This window comes from Ichthyophthirius multifiliis (assembly GCF_000220395.1).
Source record: "Ichthyophthirius multifiliis unplaced genomic scaffold scaff_1120509251006, whole genome shotgun sequence".
In the NCBI taxonomy this organism is placed as follows: Eukaryota; Ciliophora; class Oligohymenophorea; order Hymenostomatida; genus Ichthyophthirius; species Ichthyophthirius multifiliis.
The window spans coordinates 6577-28803 of record NW_004086291.1 but is presented as its reverse complement, the minus strand read 5'-3'; the positions used below and the strand labels follow the sequence as shown (position 1 = coordinate 28803).

Genomic DNA, 22227 nt, shown 5'->3' with positions numbered 1-22227 from the left:
TTCAAATTAATATTATAAAAGCTAAAATAAAAAATAATGGATTTTGATACACTTTTATTAGAAGTTTTTTTAAAAATATAAAAAAAAATGAAAATATATATTAATAAATTTTTTCGAAAAAAAATATATAAATAGAAAAGATTTAAATTAAAAATATTAAATCCATTTTTAGTATGCTCTATATGTAACGGATATTTTAGGTTTGCCCATACTGTAACTGAATGTGGTCATACATGTAAAAAAATATGATAATAGTATTATTTTAAAAATAAAAAATAGTTTGCAAAATATGCATATATGATTATATATCCAATAATTAAAGCAAAAACAAAAGAAAATGTCCTTAATGTTAAGTAGATTTAGAAATAGATTTAAGTAAATCTATAAGAAAAGATCCTTATAAATAATCACTAGTGGATTTATTATATCCTGAGTTTGGTAAATAAGAATAATAAATAGTAAAAAGGGTAAAAGAATTATTTCCTTTAATTAATTTAGAATTTTTATTAGAAGAATTTAATTACGAAAAGCGTAAATTTTGTATATTTTATTTAAAAAAATAACAAAATTATTAGTTGATAGAAACAAATATTAAAGATATTAAAAAAATAAGTAAATTCCTAAAGAAAACTTAAGAACTGTTGTTGAAAAATACTTAGAAATTAGTTTTGATAAATTTGTTTAAGATATTTATGATGAGCATTAATTTGAAAAAATGAAATTAAATATGAAAAATAAATATCCTACTTTTTATAAATAAGAAATTGTTCCATAATAAGATAATAATTTATTAGACGAAAACTAATTATAAGATAATCAAGATAAGCCTACTGCTGTTAATAATAATAACGAAAATAATTATGGCAATAACATTATTATTAATCAAAGTAATAATTAAAATACAATAAATGATTCAAGCATAAATAACGGAAATATTAATACCCCAAATATTAATGAAAATAATATAAATATTTAAGTTAATAACTAAAATGATTTGAAAATTTCTAACCATAATTAAAATAATTCTAAATAGTCGATTTCTTTAGAAAGTTAAAAAAAGAAAGATATTGAATTAAATTAAAAACGAAAAAAAGAAACTAATGAAAATTAAAACAATGTTATTAAAAAAAAAAAAAAAAATGAATAGAATAATAATAATGATATATAATAAATAAATAATAATAATAATAATGCATTAATAATATCTCTATAAAATAATAGTAATATAAATATAAATAAAGAATAAAATTAAAATATTAATTATCTTTATAATGTTTCTAAATCTGATCATAATCCAAATTTTAATATCCTTGAGAAATATTAGCATATTTAAAAAATTATAATAAACTAATTAATAGAAAAAGAAGAAGATTCTTTTAAAATTTATGTTTAGCCAATGAATTAGAAAGATTAGTAACAAAAATAAAAAAATATGGTTTATTTAAATATAAAATAAAGTGATGTCGTAGGAATTAATAATATTATAAAATTAAAAAAAGTAATAAAAAAATATTAAAAGTAAGGCATATAACGCAATATCTTTGTAAAAATTCTTAAAATTATTTATAAAACTTCCCTAGTCTATAAAAAAAATATTAGAACTTATAATATCATGAAGTATTTATTAGCAAAAAATATAAATATATATTAATAAATTATTTAATATTATAAAAAATAAAAAAAAAGATTAATATCTATTACAATGATTAATAAATTATTGATATTGAGACAAATTTATAATATTATGAAGAATAAACGAATAACAATTAATTATTTATTTTCGATTATTCATTATCTTAAGAATGCAAAATTAATTTATAATTAACAGATTAATAATTTGATTGAAAATAAATAAAAATATAAAAAGTATTAAATAGATAATTTTTTTATGTCATCTTGTTTAGTAAATAAAATTTGTTTGCTTAATATTTTGATAAAATTATTTTTTTAAAATAAACCTTTAACCAAAAAATAAGAAAAATAAAATAATAATAATTATTCATATAATTTTATTATATATAAAAGCATAATATATATTACAAATTTACGAAAGTTTATACATAAATATTTTATTCTATCAAAAAAGACATATAAAAATGATATAATGAATCATCTTTACATATAAAAATAGGAAGGAACCCCATAACATACAAATACAGATCCATTTAAATATTTAAGTTTACATTTGCTAAATAAATATAGTTTAATAAAAATAATTTAAAATATATAAAAAATACTTTCTAGATTCCAATAAAACTAAAGCAAAATTTATAGGTTTATCAACAGTACTCTAATCCAAAAAAATTTAAATGATTTATTTGACCATTCTATCAGCATCTTTATCTGTAATATCCCAAAGACTACCAATAAGACTTTTGCAATTATTAATAAGATAAAACAAACTCAAACCATTTAATTCTAGGGTATCATTTTTCAATTCAACTTATTTACCAGATTAACATCCAAATAAAAGAACTGAAGACTTTATTTAAATTGCTAATTCTTTTTAACTTATATATCGTTCACCTGCCCCATGTCCAATATATATGTAAGATTAATATTTTTAAAGTACTTCTTATAAAAACTAACTACTAATTGGTTCTCCAGCAACACCAGTCCAAGAATAAATACTTTATTTTTATTTATTGTTTATAGTTATTTTTTAAATAATGATAAATTTACTTTTGAAAAGTTTTTTAAAATTTTACTTAAGTAGTTTATAAATCTCCTGAAGGATTTAATAAATAAAAAGAGTGTGAAAAATTAACTTAATTAATTTAACTTTTTAAATTATTTACTAAATATTCGATTGAAGGAATTCTATAAAAAGTTTATTTCTTATCTTCAAATATTTACATATATTCAAATGGGATATTTGCTATATTTTCACTTAATTACCATATAATGGGCTTTAGTTCAACTTCCTAAATATTTTTTAATTTTAATTTTATTTAAATAAGCTTTTTGTATATATTTTCTTGTTATTTTTAAGAAAGAATTGATAAATAACAATTATATAGAAGATATTAGTCAAAAATAGATCTAAATTTAATTTCATTTATATTAAATGATTAACTATTTCTTAATATAGAAAAGAAAAGTTCTATAAAATTATCTTTTTCTTATTAATAGAATCCATTATATAAAAAATCTTCATTTTTTATTTCTTCATCTTAAAAAGCTAAATTAATTTCATCGAAAAGTTCTTAATCTTATTAAGAGTAAATATTATAGCTAAAGAAGATATACTAAAAAATATATATATATAAAATAAAATAATAAATTAAAAAAATATTACTATGAAAAAGTCAAAAATAGACTAAAAGTTAGACAAAAGCTTATTTAATTATTTATCATTATTATGTCTATTTTTCCACCAAATATCTGGATCTATTTACGATTTTCTTTTTTTTTCTTCATCTTTCATATCCTGTTAATTACTATTATATATTTTATAACACTCTTAAAGAAAATCCTTAAAATAATTCATTTATTTTTAACAACTTATTCTAAAAATAGTATATTTTTTAGAAAAATAATTATATTTATTAATTAAAAGGACTCTCTCATTATTAAAATCGAAATAATTTAATAATATAATGTCATTTTTAATTTTGTTTTCGAATTTTTTCATATTTTTTTCATCTTCTTAGTCTTCCATTTCTAACAAAAAATTCTTCTTATTTTCTCCTTCCAAAATAATACTTGATTTTTCTTCTTTCATTAAAAAGTTCTTTTTTTTTGCCCAAAATTGAAATCCAAGCAATTTTGCACTTAAAAAAAATTCTTTTTTTCCTTCATTTTCATCCTAAAAAACCTTGCCGTTATTTTACAAGCTTTTAAATCTTATATTTTCATCAAATCTAATATATAAATAATAAAAAATTCTTGCGTTTTCTAAATCAAAACAGGCAAAAAAGCTAAAGAAAAACAAATTAATGACTTTATAAATTTAGAAAATTCCTAAGAACTCTCCAAAATTATCTTCCAATTAATTTTAATGAAATAATTATAAAGATTAAAGTACAAAGAAGTCTTTTATTATCAAAAGTTGTCTGAAATTTATATTTTTGAGTTTTTATATAATATCAAAAACATCCGAAAATTTATTTTTAAAAGCTAAAAGTTCCAAAATTTCTTTTGGGTAATCCAAATGGCGTTTTTTTAAGAAAAACTCTTGTTTTTTTTTCAAAAAAAAGAGGAAAAAACAAGCCGAAATTTCTATTTTTTTACAGTTTTTTTAACTTTTTTCAAAAAAACAAACAAAAAATTTTACTGAATTTAAAATAAGTAAAGAGTTTTTTAAAAAATAATTTTTTTTTTCTAAATTTTCCTTTAAATTTTTCAAAAAAGAAGACAGCTTTTCATAATAAAATGATTTTCGACGATTTTTTTACATCCAAAAATTAAACTGAAAAATATTTTCGAAAAATGCATCCAAAAAAGAACTTTTTTAATCTATTTTTTCAAATTCAAATCTCCCTATAGTATATAAACTTTGAATATTTAAAGTTCTAATACTGAAAATTTCCATAATGTTTAAATAAATGTTTATTTAATTACAAAAATTAAGCTTTTTTAAAATCTTTATAATCTCTTTTAGAACGAAAATCATTTAAAAATGAATTGATTTATGAGTTTTAAGCAGGCTTCTATTCAAAATGAACTGGAGTGTTTAGTTCTAATCTTATTTTTTTAAAAAAATGGTTGTATTATCTTCTTTAAAGTAATTATTTTCATAAACTGAAAGTTCTTTTTACCCAAAGATATCTTATAAATTTCCTCTTGCATTTAAAAAGCAAAACGAAATTAAATTTTTAAAAATTTCTATATTTTTAAATAAAGATAAAATGGAATTTTTCTTATTTTTTTTAACAAAAACTAATTCATGTTTTAAACTTAAGAACTCAAAATAGAAAATTTTATCTTTTTTTGAAAAAAAAAATCATTATTTTCATCCTAAAAAAAAACTAAAGAAAATTTATAAAAAAGTTCAAAAAGAAAAAATTGAGTATTTTAATTATATCCTTCTAAAATTTCCTTCTTTCTTTTTTATTAGTAAAAAAGTGAATTTTTCTTCAAAAAATTTTCCATTTTCTCATAATCTTAAAATTTTTCACTTTTTTTAAAACAAAAAGCTATTTCACATAAACATATTTCCTTAAAAATTTACAATAGATTATCATTTGAATGCTTCTTTTCCAAATATAAATAAAAAGTATATAAAAAAATACTCACTTTCTCTAATAAAGCATAAAATCCATAATAAAAGGCTGTTTCTTTTACACAATAAAGCGTCTACAGGAATGTTTATTAATAAATAATATCTTTTTTTTGAAAAGTTTCTTCCAAAAATTTAACTAAAGTACTTTCTTTCCAATTTAAAACCTAATTAAAGTATTCAAAAGAAAATTAATCTTCAAAAAAATCAAGAAAAGAGGCAAAAAAATCATTTAAATCTTACATAAGAAGTATTATTTCTTTAAAAAAAATGGAATTTTAATTCAAAAACATGAAATTATTAATTTCCTCTTTTTTCTCTTAATAAAAGAAGTCATTTTTTTAAACCAAAAGACTACAAAGTTTTAAAACAATACTACATTTTTCTAATAAAAGTGATTTTTTATTTTAACTTTCTTCAATTTTTTACAAAATTTAAATAAGAGAAATCTAAAGAATTTTATTAAAACACAATTTTTAATTGAAGAGAAATTCCTAAATATAAACTTCTTAATTATTAATAGAAAAAACTATAAAAAAAGCATTCAAGAAAAAATCTTTATCATCACTAATATTATTTTTATTTTATTAAAAAATTTTCTGTTTTTTTTCAAATAAAAAATAAAGAAATTCTAAATAAACAATTAAAATTAAAACTTCATTTTCTCTGTTTTCTTAGGCTTTTCTTTTTATTAAAATACTTAATTTTTCTAAGTTTTCAATTGTATTATTATTTTCAATTATTTTTTTGTCTAAATTTCTAACAAAAAATTTAACATTTTATAAAAATCTGTCTCTTGATAAATTAATTATTCTCTTTCTTAAAAAAATAATAAACTTATCAAATAATAATAGTTTTCTTCTTTTTTTTATACTCTATTGAGTATTTCTTCAATCTTTTAGTATATTTTCTCACCATTTTTTATTTCTAAATCTTTTAAATTTTCAAAAAGTTATATCAGTTTTATTGCTTAAGTTATAGTTTTTAAATTTTAAACCAAAGAGTTTAAATAAGGAATATAGTGTTATTAAAAAAGCAACTTTTATTCATAAAAAGTAGCAAAAACAATACAAAAAAATGCAAAAAGTGATTCCTAATTATCTTTTGAATCTATAAAAAGTGCATCTTGAATTAAACAAGCCAAAACTTATTCAAATTGTAAATTTCTAACCTCAAATTTATAAAAGAAATGTATTTTTTACTAAAAAGTTCTAACATAATAAAGAAAGAAAAAATATAAATTTAACTACTTAACTTCTTATTTTCCTAAAAAATCACAAATGATATTCTAAATACTTAAAATATATAAATAATCTTAATTAAAGCCTTAAAAAGAATTATTTTCTTAAACTTGAATTCCTTATGTAGTATCATCTTCTAAGAAATCTTTTTAATCCAAAGAATTTTTTTTTTATTCTAAATAAATTCCAAAATTTATTTTTAATTTAAAAAATTATTAAAAAACATTGATTTAATATCTTAAATTTAATTAAAAATTTTAATACAGAAATTCTATTAAAAAACAGACATTTTTTATTTATCAAATTCTATTTTTTCAAAATGCTTAAAAGAATTCTCAAAAACGTCCTCTTCATAAATTTTCGATAAAGAATTTTCCCTTTCTTTTTCCAAAAAACTCCTTCTTTTTCTTCCTTTAAATCCCTACTGATTTTCATCAGAATACCTATATTTTTTAAATTTGTATTTTCCATATAAATAAAAAACACAATTATTTTTTCCATTGTTTCTTCGTTTTCAATATTATTGCATAAAATTTATACTATATTCTATATCTTCTCTTTTTCTAGCCATTTTTCTGGTATGTTTTATATTATTTCTATTACAAAATTTTATCCATATACTTCATCTTTTTTTTATATTATTAATTCAGTTAACATTCCAATAAATAAATCTTCATTTACATTTACTAAATTTACATAGAAATCTTTTTCTTCTTCTCTATTACTTATTTTTTACAATTGCTTTAGCTAATTTAGTACCCCTTTATGTCTCAAAGTGTATATTTCTTTTATTTCAGGAAAGTATTTTTCGGAAACTTTCATTATATTTCGTACTTCATCATATATTTCAACACCTTTTCCTATCTTAAGTAACAATTGAGCTCTTAAAAGCATTAATTATAATAATTTTTTATCTTTTTCTTTAAAACAATTTAGAATAAGAGCTTTTTCTAAATCATTATAAAATAAATTATAATCAAAAGAATTATTATTTTCTTTTTTTTTTCTAATTATTAAACATAATACTTAGTTAACATTAATCCTTCTTTGATTTCTTCATTTTCGTTCATAATATAGATTATTTTTAATATTAAAGTATCCATATCAATTTTTATTTTCTAATTTTTTCTTAATATTTCAATTGTTTTTACACTTTCCAGAAGATTTTTTTAATTTTTTTTTGATATTTTTTTCTCAATGTAAGCTTTTTGAATATAATTTAAAATAAAATTTCCTTCTTCTTTTATTGCTTTTTAATCTTTTAATTAACTATTTTTTCATTTTTTTTATTTTATATTTATTAAAATACCTTATTTATAAAATTTTTTAATATATTTAATCGCTATTTTAATCTATGTTTTCTAATATGGAATTCATTTTTTATTTTTTTTAAACAAAAAAGTAGGTCTTTTTTATGTAATTTTTTTTTTTTTGATTTTTAAATATATAGAAATTAGCATATTTGTATTTAATTTTTAAAAAGGCGCAAATTTAATATTAAAAAAAAAATATTAATTATATATGTTCCATTTAATCAAAAAAATAAAAATATTAATTAATAAATCACATTAATATTAAAAAATTTACATACCACAAAATAATAAAAAAATAAATATATAAAAATGAGAAAAAAATATAGTTTTTTTGAAATATTAATATTTTCATTATTTTTAATCTACTAATATATTAACTTCTATAATATCGCCTAAAAAAAGAATTTATTAAATATAATATTATTAATTTCTGTTTTTACTCTAAAAACAATACAAGAAGGAAATAGGGGTAACTTAATATTCTTTTTAATATCCTTCATATTTCTTGTAATCTACAATTTTATACAAAAATCTCAAATAATGCTAATAATATCATTTATATTTTCCTCCATGTATTTTTTATTCCAATTTGTATTTCCAATTTATGATTTACCTCTAGAAACAAAATTAACTGAAAATCAAACAATCAAAACAGGATTTAAAGAATACAAATTAAAACAAAGCAATACTTATGTAAGTATATTTTATCCAACAGAGGAATTTGGAATAAGTAAAGATTAATATATGCTCTAATTCGATTATTGGGAAAATATTCTTCATAAAATAAACACAAAGCATAAGATTCCGAAATTTCTAATACTACCTTTTATTTCCTTTTATAGAAAAATCTCTATTAAAGTTCAGTCCGATTCTAAGCTGATTTAATCTAAAAAGACATTTATCCCTATTATTTTTTCGCATGGATATATTTGTTCAAGAAACAGTTAATCTATCTTAATTAAGCATTTAGTTTCTTTAGGGTATTTTTTATATTTATATTCATAAACATTTAAAAAAATAGTTATATAGTATTTGCTCCATAACATAATGATATTTTAATTGAAGAAAAACTAACAAAGGATTCATAAAACGAAAAAGTTCAATAACATAAAGAGTTTAAATAATTAGAATTAGAAATAAGAATTAATATAATTGAATAAGTTTTAAATTTGATAAATGACAAATAATAAATAAATGACATCTTTAATGAAAATGTTTCTTTAGAATTAGATAAAGTGATTAGTATGGGATATTCTTTTGGAGGTTGCACTGCATAATATTTATTATTTAAATTTCCAAAATAGATATTTTCGATTATTTGTTTAGATCCTTGGCTTTTTCCCTTAAAAAATGAACTTTTTAAAGTTAAATTTAATAATCCAACTTTATATATAAATTCAGAAACTTTTAAGTAATTTTTATTTTTTTATTTATATAAAATTTTAGAAAAGCAAAAGCAAATAGTATTGGTGTGATGGATAAATAAAATGTAATCAAATATTTTAAAACAATAACAATCCAGAAAATACTTTAATGTGCTTTATTAAAAATACGGATCATGTCTAATAAGGAGATATTTCTTTAATTTGTTTAAAAGAACTTAGTTTATCATAAATGATTAGATACCCAGAAAAGACTTTAGAATTCAATTATTAAACAGCTAAAATTATTGAGATCTTTTTAAAAAAAAATTTGGATTGTTAAAATAAGGAAGAAAATTTGAAGGAATTTATGTTTAAAGAATTAAAAAGACAATCCATTTAATATTTTAGATAAGAATTTAAATATAAAAAATAAGAAAATTAATAATTTTTATTTTGTTTTGAATTTTTATAAAAATTTTAAATTTGAAGAATTTTTATAAAAAAATTAAATATAAATAATTTTTTTTATTTTTTTAGTTTCTTATACTTTTTTTTTCAATTTAACACTATATTTTTAATTATTTTTAATTGCTTAATAAATTTATATAAACTTTAATGCATCAAATATAAAAAATCAAATAGGAATTTAATTAATTATGAGTAGTTTTTATCAAAATTAAAATAAATATTTTTTTTTTCATTATTTAATTTTTCAACAACAAAAATTATGTATCTATTTTAAAAAAATAAAAAGCATTTAATTATAATCCTTAATTATAAAGATATTCTTAAAAGCTGATTTTTTTCCAAAAAAAAATCTAAATAAAAAATTTTAAAAAATATTTAGACTTTTAAAAATCTAAAATATTAAAACCAAAATAAACATTATTCAAAAAAAGTATTAATTATATCCTATATAAAAATATTTAAGATAAAGATTTATCCTTAATAAATAATAATTTTAGAAGTTTATGTTATAAAAATAATTAATATGAAAATTTATTTCTATTTTACAATTAAATATAATTTTATTATTATTTATAAAAAAATACATACTTTAATAAAAAATATTTGAAACTGTAATTACTATAAGGTAAGGAAGCATTATTCTCGTTCTTACATCATCAAAAGTATTTTAAAATTAAATCTTATTTAATCAAAAAGAAATTTCTTATGTTTTTATAATATTAGAAGTAAATAAATTAAAATAAAAAAATTCATTAAAATATTACAAGATTTAGATAATTTTATTGATCTATCTTAACTTAAAAGAATAATAACACTTTATAAAAATTTTAAAAAATCTAAATTTCATATAATTAATATATTAAATCATTTGTAAACTTTTTTTTAATAAAAATGGAAATAAAAATATTAATAATATTTCAATAATGAAAGAAATGGAAAATTAAAATTCTTAATACTAAAAGTTCTTAAATAACATAAGATAAGAATATACGGTTTGAAAAATATAAAAATAAATTATTATAATAAACATTATTTATTAAAATATCTAAAAATATTAAGTATTAAATAAAGCACTTATTATTTTATAAAATAATTTTATAATTAAATTCATAATTTAAATAAATTTTTTATAGATAAAAGTAAAATATCAAATATTTAATTAAAGTAATAATTTAAAAATCATATATAAATTATATTTAGAAAGATAAATAATTTTATAATAATTATTATTTTAAAAAAATTATATTTGAACAAATAATATATTATGTTTCATAATATAAGTAAAATTTATAATTTATTATCATAAAAGGAAAAAAAAATGTATAAAACAATATATATTATTATATAATAAATAAAAAGAAATTTTATTTAAATAAAAATATAAATATTTAATAGTATAATTTTTTATTTAAATTTATATATATATATATTATTTATCTTTTTTTATAATTAATAATTAAATTATTTTTTTGTTAAATTTCTCATTATTAATTACGAAAAAAGAAAATATATGAAAGCATAATCTCATATGAACTAAAAGCTATAAATTTAAGAAGAATCTAATGCTTCATCTGTAAAAATAGCCGCTATAAACTTTTCAAAGAAATTAAAATAATTTATATTGATATAAGATTTTGAAACTTTTTTCAAGTTTTTAGGTTCTATAGTAATTTTCGCTTTTTCATTTTTTTTCGTATCGGTTCTAAAATTCAGATAATATGCTTAAGAAAATAATATTTAAGTAGTTCCTTGGAGTTATTATACAATATCATTTATAGTTATTTTTCTATTGTTTGTATAAAAAAAAAACAAGCAAATTCTTATATTATTCATAAATAAAAAATAAGTTTCTAAAAAATTTAATAAAAATATCATGTTATGAATGGACAAATGATAAACTAAATGATAAATATAAAGGAATAGAAAGAGAGTAAAGAGCAAACAAAATATTAAAATGGATATATGATACTTTGTATTACTCATCAACAACAGTAAAAAAAATTATAAATAAAATCAAAATAAATTTAAAAAATCAAATTAATTAAAAAAAAGGCTTTTAGTTTATGGGCTTTTAAAGATGCTCCTTGGATGCCAAGTTTCTTAGGAGGGCATGGAGAATGCAAAAATTTATATTAAAATTATCCAATATATCAAGATAGTCAAGGAAGTGAATATTTAGTGATATATCATATGGTTTAATTTGGAAACCATTTATTTTCTTTTTTAGAATTAATATTATTGAGAAGAAAAGAAGAATAGAAATTTTATGAATATACTTTACATCATTTTATGGCTGCTGGTCTTATTTTTTATAGCGGAAGTTTCAATATACTATATGTTTCAGTTCTTGTTTTAATTTTACATGATGTTGGAGATATTATTATTGCAGGAGGAAGAGCTTATTGTGAAATGAAATTCAAATCTAAATATGTCTTATATTTAATTGTTACTTCAGCTTTATTTGTTTGGATTTCAAGTAGATTAGTTATTTTCCCTTCTTGCGTAATCTATACTTGTTGGAAAAATATTGGATAATTATAAGCATGGTAATAATCACTATAATATATAAATATATATTTATTGTTATATTTTGATTTTTAAAAAAATTATAGGGATATTATTTAATATGGATATTGGTATTTACTTATTTAACTTGTTATTTTATACGGAATGCATATTTATTGGACACTTTTTATGATAAAGATTTCTATTGGATTCATTATTAAAACTAAATATAATAATATTTATGACAACAAAGACTTGAAAACTATACAAAATAAAAATAAAAAAAAAAAGTAAAAATAAATGAAAATATTTCTTTTATTATATTTTATATATTTATATATTTTTTTTATTAAAATTATTTATATTTGATATTTTTAATACTAAAAAAATAATATTAATATATGTACAACTTTTATATTTATAAAAAAAGTAATAATTTATTACTAAATCAAATATGCTAATAATGTTAAACTACATTTTCTAATCCTTATTTATAAAATCATCCATTCCCTTTAAGAAGATAATTTTTTTATTTTCTAATCTTATAAAAGCAGTGCAAAAAATAATAAAAGATTAATTAAAAACTTATTTATTATTTAAAATTTTTTGTTATTTCTTTAGAGGTTTAATGATTTGCATTTCAATATCCATATGAATTCTTCTGAACAACAGCAATAACTATTAAATTAAATGATAAACCCACAAATTTAGATAATGCATAAATATTAAAAATACAATCATCTAAAATTATTATTTAAGCACTCTAGGGATTTTTCTATCCAATATTGATATATTTTTCTAATTGTTTTAGTGTAAAAATTTGAGTTTATATTAAGAACTATTATTTTTTTATTTATTTTTAAAGATTCATAAACATTACAAGTTTATTTTTAAAGATTCATAAATATTACAAGAATCATAAATATTACTATTTTATTTACTACTTAAATATACTAATTAATTAATTTATTATTATTACGTTTCTAACAAATTGAGATTAAACTTGCTCTATACTTCTTTTTGAATATATGTTTTTATTTTATTTGAAAAATTAGGAATGAATATTTACAACATTTCCTTAATAAGACTCAAATTTTATATAATTTTAACTTCTTTATTCTAAACCTTTTGTAATACTATTATAAATAGTCAAACCTTATTCTTATCCTTAGGTTTTTGTATTTTAAGAATAGACTTATTAAATATAGTAAATATACATACTTTGTATATTTTTTATGAAATTCTGATTCCTATTTCCTATATCTTCAACTGCTAATTCAAATACATCAAATAATTCATATTCTTTATTTTTTATTAATAAACATCATTTTTTAAAATAATGTAGCCTATATAAATAAATACTTCATTAATTAATTTTGAAGCATTTGAAATAAAATTTTAAATTACTTATAATATATCGATATTGATAAGAATCTATTATTTTCTTTAAATTTTGTTATTCTTTTAATTAACTAATATGAAATTAATAGTTTACATATTTATTTTTTCTATTTTTTTATATAAAATTTTATTTATTTCATTTTTAAATATGCCAATTAATATACTATCATTATTATATAAAAAATATCAATATTATTTCTACATTTAATTTATTTGAGAAACACATATTATTTTTATTGAATAGAATCTGATAGTTTTCCTTTTTTTTTTTTTAGCGAATTTTTAAATTTTATTTTTAATCAAATTTATAATTTAAATATAATTTTTAAATGTTAACTTTTTATTAAATTATTAATTAACTTAAAAAATAAATTTAATAATATATTTACTGTATTATAATTTATGAAATATTGGAATTTTTGAATTTTATAATTATTTTAAAATTAATTATTTATAAAATTATTCATAATATTTTCTTATTTTAATATATTCTTTGTAACATAATTTTCTTCAAATTTAAAAAATCAATAACTTTTTTTTTATTATTTTCTATCTAAATTTTCGATAGTACATTAGTAAATATTTGTGTTTTTTTTCTTTTTTCTTTATGATTAAAAGTTTTATTAATATCCTCATTTCTTTTAAAATAAATAATGATAATTTTCTTATTTTACTTCATATTTTCGTTATTGCTAAATTAAATATAATTTAAACAATTAAATTCATTTACAATTTAAATTTTACTTAAACATATTATTTAAATATACATATTTAAATTAAGAATTTTTTAAATCAGTCTCAGAGTCTCAGACATAAGATTTAAAAGTTTTAATATATTTTTTCTATTAATTTTTTTAGTTCTTTTATTCAAGTTTCGGTATTTTTTTATTTTTAAAAATCAAGGTTTTTTCTATTTTTGACTTAAATTCTATTGTTGATAGCCAAATATTAACTATATTATTTTAATTATATTATAAACATAATATTTGTTTAGTAAAAAAATACAAAGAAAATATCATAGTAATTATAAAATCTTTTTTTAATTTAAAAATAGAATTTTCTAATAAGTTAGAAATATTTTTTCTATTTCTATACATAAATAAAAATTAAAATCAAAAAGTATACTAAAAAAAACATATAAATAGTGTAAATAATATAATTTTACTTTATTTTCCTAAAATATTTCAAAAAAATGATAAAAATTCATGCTTTAATAAAAGATAAAAAACAATACAGAATTAAGAGATTCATTCGAAAAAATAACTATTTTTTTTTTATATTTTAGAAAAATCAAATCAATTATAACAAATAAAAATGTAATAATAACATATATTATTAATAATTAATATTTTGTTTGTTAAAAACTAAATTTTAAATTTAATTTTTTTACTGTTTTTTTTTTTTCATAAATTAAAAATTCCCATTTTTTATTACCTTATTTTTTTGAATTTTAGTTTATCAGGATATATTATTAATATTAATTTAAATGTTTTTCTATTAATATTTTATTTAAAAATTTTTATTTAAAATTACTGCACAATATTAATTAATTTTGAAAATATTTCATTAAAATATAAAGTTAAAATTAATTTATTTATAAATTATATAAACTAAAAATAAAAATAAATATATAATATATACATAATATTCATATAAATTGAATAAATGTAAATAAAATTTTAATTTCTATTTATTACATTAAATTCTAAATAAAATTTTTAATTTCTTTTTATTATATTAAATAAATAATAACTTAATGGAAAATAACTTTAATATTTTAATTGTAATTTTATAAATTAAATAAAAAATAAATATTATTTTTATAGTTGTGTGATAAAAAATTATATTAAATTTTATTAAATCAAAATGTAATTTATTTAAACTGAAATTTTATATATCTTAAATATAATAAACTAAAAAAATTACAAATAAAATTTAATAATTTACTAAAATAAAATTCAATATTTATATAGTATATATTAATAAACAAAAAGTAATTAATAAGAAAGATATTAAAGAAATGATTAATTAAATCAAACATAAATAATAGCAAAAAGCAAATATCCTATAATTTTAAATGAATTAAATATTGCAAAGCTTTCATTATTATTTTCTAAAATTTCATCTGAAATAACCTATATACTAAAAACAGACTTTTGAATTTATTTCAATTCATCCAATAAACTCTAACCATTAATATCTAAACTTCTAAGACTTTTTTCTGGCGCTCTAACAACAACATTAATAAGGATATATGAATCCTCGCCAGGTTCTATCAATTCAATATCTAAAATAATATATCCTTTATCTTAAGGTTAAATAACTTTGGTGAATTTTGTCAATTCCAAAACAGAAATATTATTTTTATACAAAACTTTACTTAAATCTAAAAATCTGGAATAGCTGCTGTCTGTGAATTCTATTTTTACAAACATATGTTCTCCTACTTTAAAAACAGGATTTAATTTTGTTTCCTAGCAATCTTTTTTTTCACAAATTCTTCCTTAAATATCCAAATCGACAATAGCATTAGTTCCTTTGTCATCAATTGTTACTTTTCCAATATTAAAATCGAATACCTAAACTTAAGTATCATCTGTATAAATAACGATTTATAGTTATTCTTCAGCTTTTATAGACTAATCGTTTATGTATGAATATTAAAATTAAAATTGTATTACTTAATATATTCTCTTTATTATTTTTTTAGAATCCTTTATTTATTCATCATATAATAGATTTTCGACTTCATTTATGTTTTCACTTATCATATAGTTAGGAATTTCATTAATAAGTATCTATATTACTTGACCTTCTTAAGATTTTTCTAATATTTACTTTTAGTTTATTAGTTCAAGTTATTTTGTTTAAGAATTTGTTATTAAAGTATTTATTTGTATGTTATTTTTTAAGCAGTTATGCTCTATATTAGTTTGTTATTGTTAAGAAAATAAAACTTTTATTTGAATCAAATATTCCCCTTATTAGTTTGAAACTTAAAGATAATCGCATTAAGACTTTGCTTTGATATTTTTAATGTATTAATATATTTAGTTCTTGCAACTTTCCTATTCTTATTATTGCTTGGATTAAATTAATATTGCTAACAAAATATAAATAATTGTGAATAATGCTTATATCATTTTATTTGACTGTTTTTTATAATATTAAAATAATAATTATTATTTTATGTTTTATTATTTATTTTGAAAAATAAATTTATTATATTGATATTTATTATAAGCTAAAGTATTTTTTAATTTTTATTTAAAATTTTTATTTTAGTTTATTTTTTTAAATATAGATTTTTATATTTTTTCTATTATTATATAAAAATAACTTATTTTTAATCATATATATAATTAAAAAAAAAATTATAATAATAATAACAGAAATAAATATGTTAAATATTATTTTTTATTATATTATACACAATATATTTCAAATGTTGTAAGTATATTAAAATTATGTGTTATAAATTACGAATTCATATATATATATATAAAATAATTAAGAAAATTGTAAAAAAATAATTTAAAATTTTTCATTTTTTATATTATTTAAAAAAAAATTGTTACAATATCCAGGTTTTTTAAAATTGTTATAATATTTTTTTTAAAAATTATATGAGGAGAAAAATTATAAAATTAACCTACTTTTAATTTATTTAAGTAAATTGTTTTCTTTAATAATTATATTTAAAAAAATAATAAAATATTTTTTTATTGTTATAAAATTAATTAATATAAATTAAAAGGTTTTTTTTATAATATTAAAATTAATAATATAATTTATAAAAAATATAAATTTATTTATAATGAAAATTATAAATTTTTATTTATTATTATTAAAAAACCTTAATACTGTTTTTTATTATTTACAAATCTAAATAACATTTTTTTTTAATTTTCATTTAAAATACTATTTTTAGAAAATATGAAATGATTTTTAATTTTTATAATATAATTTTTATATTAAATAATTTATTTCAATTGAATTTAAATGAAAAAGTCTATTTTATAGTAATAAAATGAATTATTATAAAAATGTGAAATTTTAAAATTATAAAATAAATAATAATAAATAAAAAATAGAAATAAAAAATAAAAATAAAAATAAAAACTAAATTAAATTTAAATAAAATAATATAAATTTATATTATAATAAAAACCTAATATATATTTTTTAAAAATTTTAATTATTTAATCTTATAAATAAATTTATTTTCTTAATAATAAATATCAAAAATGAAAGATATTATTTAAAAATTAAATTTAAGGTTTTATTACTATTATAATAATTTATACATTAATAAATTTATATAAAATCATAATTATAATATAAAATTATTTAATTTTAATTTATTGAAATTAAATAAAGTATAGTATAAAAATTTATTAATATATAAATAAATATTTTCTTATTATTTTGATTTTTTATTGTAAAAAATCAATATAAATAAAAAAGAGCATATAATTTTAGAATTGTATCCAATATATTTATTTTTAAAATAATTTTCTATTTATAATCTAGTATTTTTAAAATAATTTTTAAATTTATTTTTAATAATATTTACTTATAATCTATTTAAAAAAGCAATTTTAATTTAAAAAATGTTAAAATCATTAAACTAATTAAAACAGTAATGTATTACTTTCAAAATATTTATATGGAATTAAAAAAAATTTATGTATGCTTATTTTTTTTTTGAAACTGGATAAAAAATTTTTCTATACTAGTTTAGCCCTTCATTTCTTTTAAATTTTTAGGTTGAAATTATATGCTAAATATTCAATATTTCTTTATGAAACTTCGATTTAAATCCAAGCAAATTTTTTTTTTTTATATTAAGTATATTTTGTATTTATATTATTAATTTTTTATATAGTTTACTTTTAAAAATAAAATTTAGTTAAATTCTTTTTTACACTAATTTGTTATAAATAATTTGCCTGCTATTATTTTTTTAATTATTTGTTATAAAAACTTAATAATTTCTTCTCTATTACAGTCCTAGTATTTTATTTACATTTAAATATTTATTATTAATTCTTTATATTATTTTTTATCTAAGAAAATTATTGTGCCTATAAAAATCTAGCTTATAATTTTAAAATTAAAAATATCTTTAATTTTCTAACTATTTATAAATATTTTAATAAAAAAATAATGTATGTAGTTAGATGATAATTATTTGCATTTTAAAAATATTTTTTTAAATTTAAAAAAAATAATTAATTAAATAAAAAACTTTAAACGGTATAACCATAAAAAAACTATATAAACTCTAAAAAGAAATATGGTTGTAAGTAATACAATAATTGAATAAAAGAAATTAATAAAGTCGATTCCATTTCAAATTAATTAAAAAATATAATCAAAAGGCAGTTAATTTTTATAAACAAATCAAAACTTGATACCAAATCTATTTCCAAAAAAATTAAATGAAGACTTAAGTATAAAGAAAATTTAAATAAAGGATTTTTTATAAAAGACATTAATACCAAAAAAAATATGTTCAAACAGTCCTTACAAAATATAATAATCTATATCTCCAATTAAAAAGTAAAGGCTAAGGCCAATGAGTCCTTAAGAAAAGCGATAAAATAAAAATATTATATTTTTAAATTACATATAAATAAAAGAAAAATAAAAAGATGAAACATTATAAACTTTAAAAAAGATGTACACATATTCCAACAAAAAAAATATAACCGAAGTTACTAAAATAAATAAATGAAGAAAGAAACGAAACTACTAAAGAAAGTTCTTAAAAAACATTTGTAAAAACTCTAAAAAATACAAATAAATTAATAGAAATGAATACTCTTAAAAAAAGACCAAACTCTCCGATTGATTCTATGCTAATTACTTCAAATAATAATAATTTTTTACCTCTAAAAGTTGGAATAGTGAAAGTTGGAAGAAATTAAAACCACTTAAATATAAAGTATTTTTTTTTTTAAATTAAAAACTATTTTTTTATAATAAAAGTAATTTTAAATTAGGGGATTAAAAAATAAATATATTTTGTGAAGGATTAAATAAACTAAAAAGTATTGATATTTTAAATTGTAAGGATAACAATTTATCAGAAATAGGAATGAATAAATTAATAGAAAGTTTTGATATATCAACTAAATAAATAGACTTTTCATAAAATTCTATTTCATTACTTAACATATAATAATTTTTAGAAAAATATGATAATTTTTAATTTAACCTATAAGTGTTAAAACTTGAAAAAACCCATTTATCTGATTAATCAGTAGATTTATTATGTACAGGATTGTAATTTATAAAATCTCTCAGAATACTGAACCTTTCGAATAATTATATAGGAAATAGAAGTTGTTATAGTATTGAATAAATGATATAAAATATAGAAAATCTCCGAGAATTATATATAAATACAAACGAAATATAAGGAGAAGGCGGAGCATTAATAATAGACGCTTGTCGAATAAGCCAAAATGTGAAAGTATTAGATTTATCAGATAATTTTTTGGGTAAAAGTAATAAAAATACCAAAAGTTAATTTGGAGAAAGCTTAAATAAATTGTTTCGTGAAAATAATGAAAAAAGCATAATTCATTTAGATTTGAGAAATAACAATTTTCAAATTGAAGACTGCCTTATTTTTTCAAATTAAATAAAAAATAATAATTCAATAATAGGCTTTCATTTTGATGGGCATTAATGTTTTGTAAATTCTGAAGGATTTATAAATTAGCTTTATGCCAAAGATCTTCAAAAATATAATCCTTAAAGTTTTCTTAATAAAAGAATTGATGGATGCAGGTTCAAGAACTATAATATTAATATATTTTAAGTTGAATAAGACCTCAACTTTAGAAATGGAGATAATTGTTGGATTTGTGAAGGATGGATAGAACACACTTTTTATTTTAAAAATAATGATTTTTAATTAAAAGTTATATATATTCATATTGAAGTTGATGAATACAAAGCAGCTAAAATGAACAAAGGGGATGGATTTTTTTTTCTAAAAAAAATGATTCCAAGTAAATGCTTAATTAAATTTTTCTTTACTTTTGATGGATTATTTAAATACACAATAGATAATAGTTAACCTATTTATAAGGTATCATAAATATATAAATTTATTATATATATATATATAGAAAAATGTTCATGTGTAATTAGAATATACCAAAAATTAATTTAGAAACTCATTTATATATTAAAATATAGTTGAAATATAAGAAGAGAAAAACAAAAAAATATAAAAATTACAACAAAAGTTAAAAGATGAGAAAATCAACCAAAAATAAATTAAAAAATATAAATAATAATTTATTGATGAAATTTAAAAAGAAATTTAAAGCGATTATTTTTCTCAAATTGACAATCTTATATTTTTTGAAAATGAACAAAAAACAATTCAAATAAAAGAGTTTAACTTCATTTAATATAATAAATATGAAAAAATAATAGATACTTAAGATGATTATAATCCATTAATTTAATTACGACCACGAATATTTTATTAAAGACTATATAATACACAATAAGATATAAAATAAGAATGGAATCTTAAATATTCTTTATTTAAAGATTTCAAATTTGATAGTGAAGTAAAAAAAATTAATTTTGTTTTTTAAATTTTAAAAATAATCAATGAAGGATTTATTTATAAAATGTTTTGAAATTGATTGGGAGTGTTCCAAAATAAACTAAATAGTTAAAACAGAAACATAATTATAAAAAATAAAGATTATTTTAAAAGGAGTTTATCCCTATATTTATAATACATATAGATATTTATCTTCATATGGTTCGATAATGGATGTTCCTTGTATATAATTTAATAACTTTAACGATTTCATAAATGAGACATAAATAATAGATAATGTAAACTTGAAGATAAGAGATTTAGATTTTAAATTTGTAGTAACTAATTCAAGTACAAAATTCAAAAAAAATAATCGAAATCCCGATAAAGGTTTAATAAGATACTAATTTATGGAAATAATAGTAAGATTAAGTGATGATAAATATATAAGAAATAAAATTTTTAACGATTAAGTTGAAGCCTTAAATGCCTTTTTGGATGACGGCTATTTAAAAGCACTTTAAAAATTACCTATGATTTAATAATGGAGGAATGATTATTTATGGAATGAAAAATGTGATTTTTGTCTAAAAAATTACTTAAAAATACTTAAAAATGTATATGATGTTTACTCAGATACATCAATAACTTAAAAACAATATAAAAGTTAAAAATATATTTCAGCTTAATAGTTTAGAAAAATATGCATTGATTGTAATTTTATTAATGATTAATTTATTGAAAGAGAAGTTAATTTGATTTTTAATTTAAGTATGATAACATAAGTAGATGAAATAAATTGTGATAAGCATTTCTAAATGTGTTTTTAAGAATTTATAGAAGCTATATCTAGGTTAGCTGATAGAATAATTAATTTTAAATTAAAAAAACTTATCGATGATTGGGATATGATTGAATATAATGAATTGTATAATTAGTAAATAAATAATGGGTAACAAGATTCGCTGTTTCTTCATTAAAAAATTGAATGTTTAATGTTTATTTTATATAAAAAATGTGTGGATGAATAAACTAGAATTAACTTTAAATTTCCACGTCATTCGATTTTCTGATATCTTTATATAAATTAATTAATAATAATAAATTAATTTTAAAATAAAATTTTTATAATGTATAC

At 16.4% G+C, this 22227-nt stretch overlaps 3 protein-coding genes across 3 annotated transcripts, besides 17 other annotated features; 2 read left to right on the top strand and 1 right to left on the bottom strand. All coding sequences in view use genetic code 6, as the record gives it.

The window, feature by feature from the left end:
- Positions 1-1142: 1142 nt before the first annotated feature.
- Positions 1143-1202: a microsatellite.
- Positions 1148-1192: a microsatellite.
- Positions 1203-1208: 6 nt separating the features above from the next.
- Positions 1209-1256: a microsatellite.
- A 4229-nt stretch (positions 1257-5485) lies between these two features.
- Positions 5486-5527: a microsatellite.
- A 2426-nt stretch (positions 5528-7953) lies between these two features.
- Positions 7954-8045: a microsatellite.
- Positions 8046-8213: 168 nt separating this feature from the next.
- On the bottom strand, positions 8214-9549 carry IMG5_127890 (hypothetical protein). The gene has a single exon (XM_004032148.1). The coding sequence runs from the start codon at positions 9333-9335 to the stop codon at positions 8775-8777; it is 561 nt and encodes a 186-aa protein (XP_004032196.1). The 5' UTR covers positions 9336-9549; the 3' UTR covers positions 8214-8774.
- A 51-nt stretch (positions 9550-9600) lies between these two features.
- Positions 9601-9663: a microsatellite.
- A 1662-nt stretch (positions 9664-11325) lies between these two features.
- On the top strand, positions 11326-12481 carry IMG5_127880 (longevity-assurance protein, putative; the record flags this gene model as incomplete). The annotated part of the gene is made up of 3 exons (XM_004032147.1): positions 11326-11598; positions 11660-12153; positions 12220-12481. 3 exons carry the CDS (start codon positions 11326-11328, stop codon positions 12479-12481), a joined length of 1029 nt encoding a protein of 342 aa, XP_004032195.1.
- Positions 11607-11658: a microsatellite.
- Positions 11612-11657: a microsatellite.
- Positions 12419-12488: a microsatellite.
- Positions 12489-12964: 476 nt separating this feature from the next.
- Positions 12965-13026: a microsatellite.
- Positions 13006-13041: a microsatellite.
- Positions 13042-13942: 901 nt separating this feature from the next.
- Positions 13943-13975: a microsatellite.
- A 1206-nt stretch (positions 13976-15181) lies between these two features.
- Positions 15182-15256: a microsatellite.
- A 2046-nt stretch (positions 15257-17302) lies between these two features.
- Positions 17303-17347: a microsatellite.
- A 232-nt stretch (positions 17348-17579) lies between these two features.
- Positions 17580-17640: a microsatellite.
- Positions 17641-18343: 703 nt separating this feature from the next.
- Positions 18344-18395: a microsatellite.
- Positions 18396-19170: 775 nt separating this feature from the next.
- IMG5_127870 (leucine rich repeat protein) lies at positions 19171-22017 on the top strand (the record flags this gene model as incomplete). The annotated part of the gene is made up of 4 exons (XM_004032146.1): positions 19171-19463; positions 19508-20601; positions 20852-21111; positions 21161-22017. Coding segments are annotated over 4 exons (2504 nt in total), but the record flags the coding sequence as incomplete, so codon positions are not given.
- Positions 19453-19497: a microsatellite.
- Positions 22018-22227: the final 210 nt, after the last annotated feature.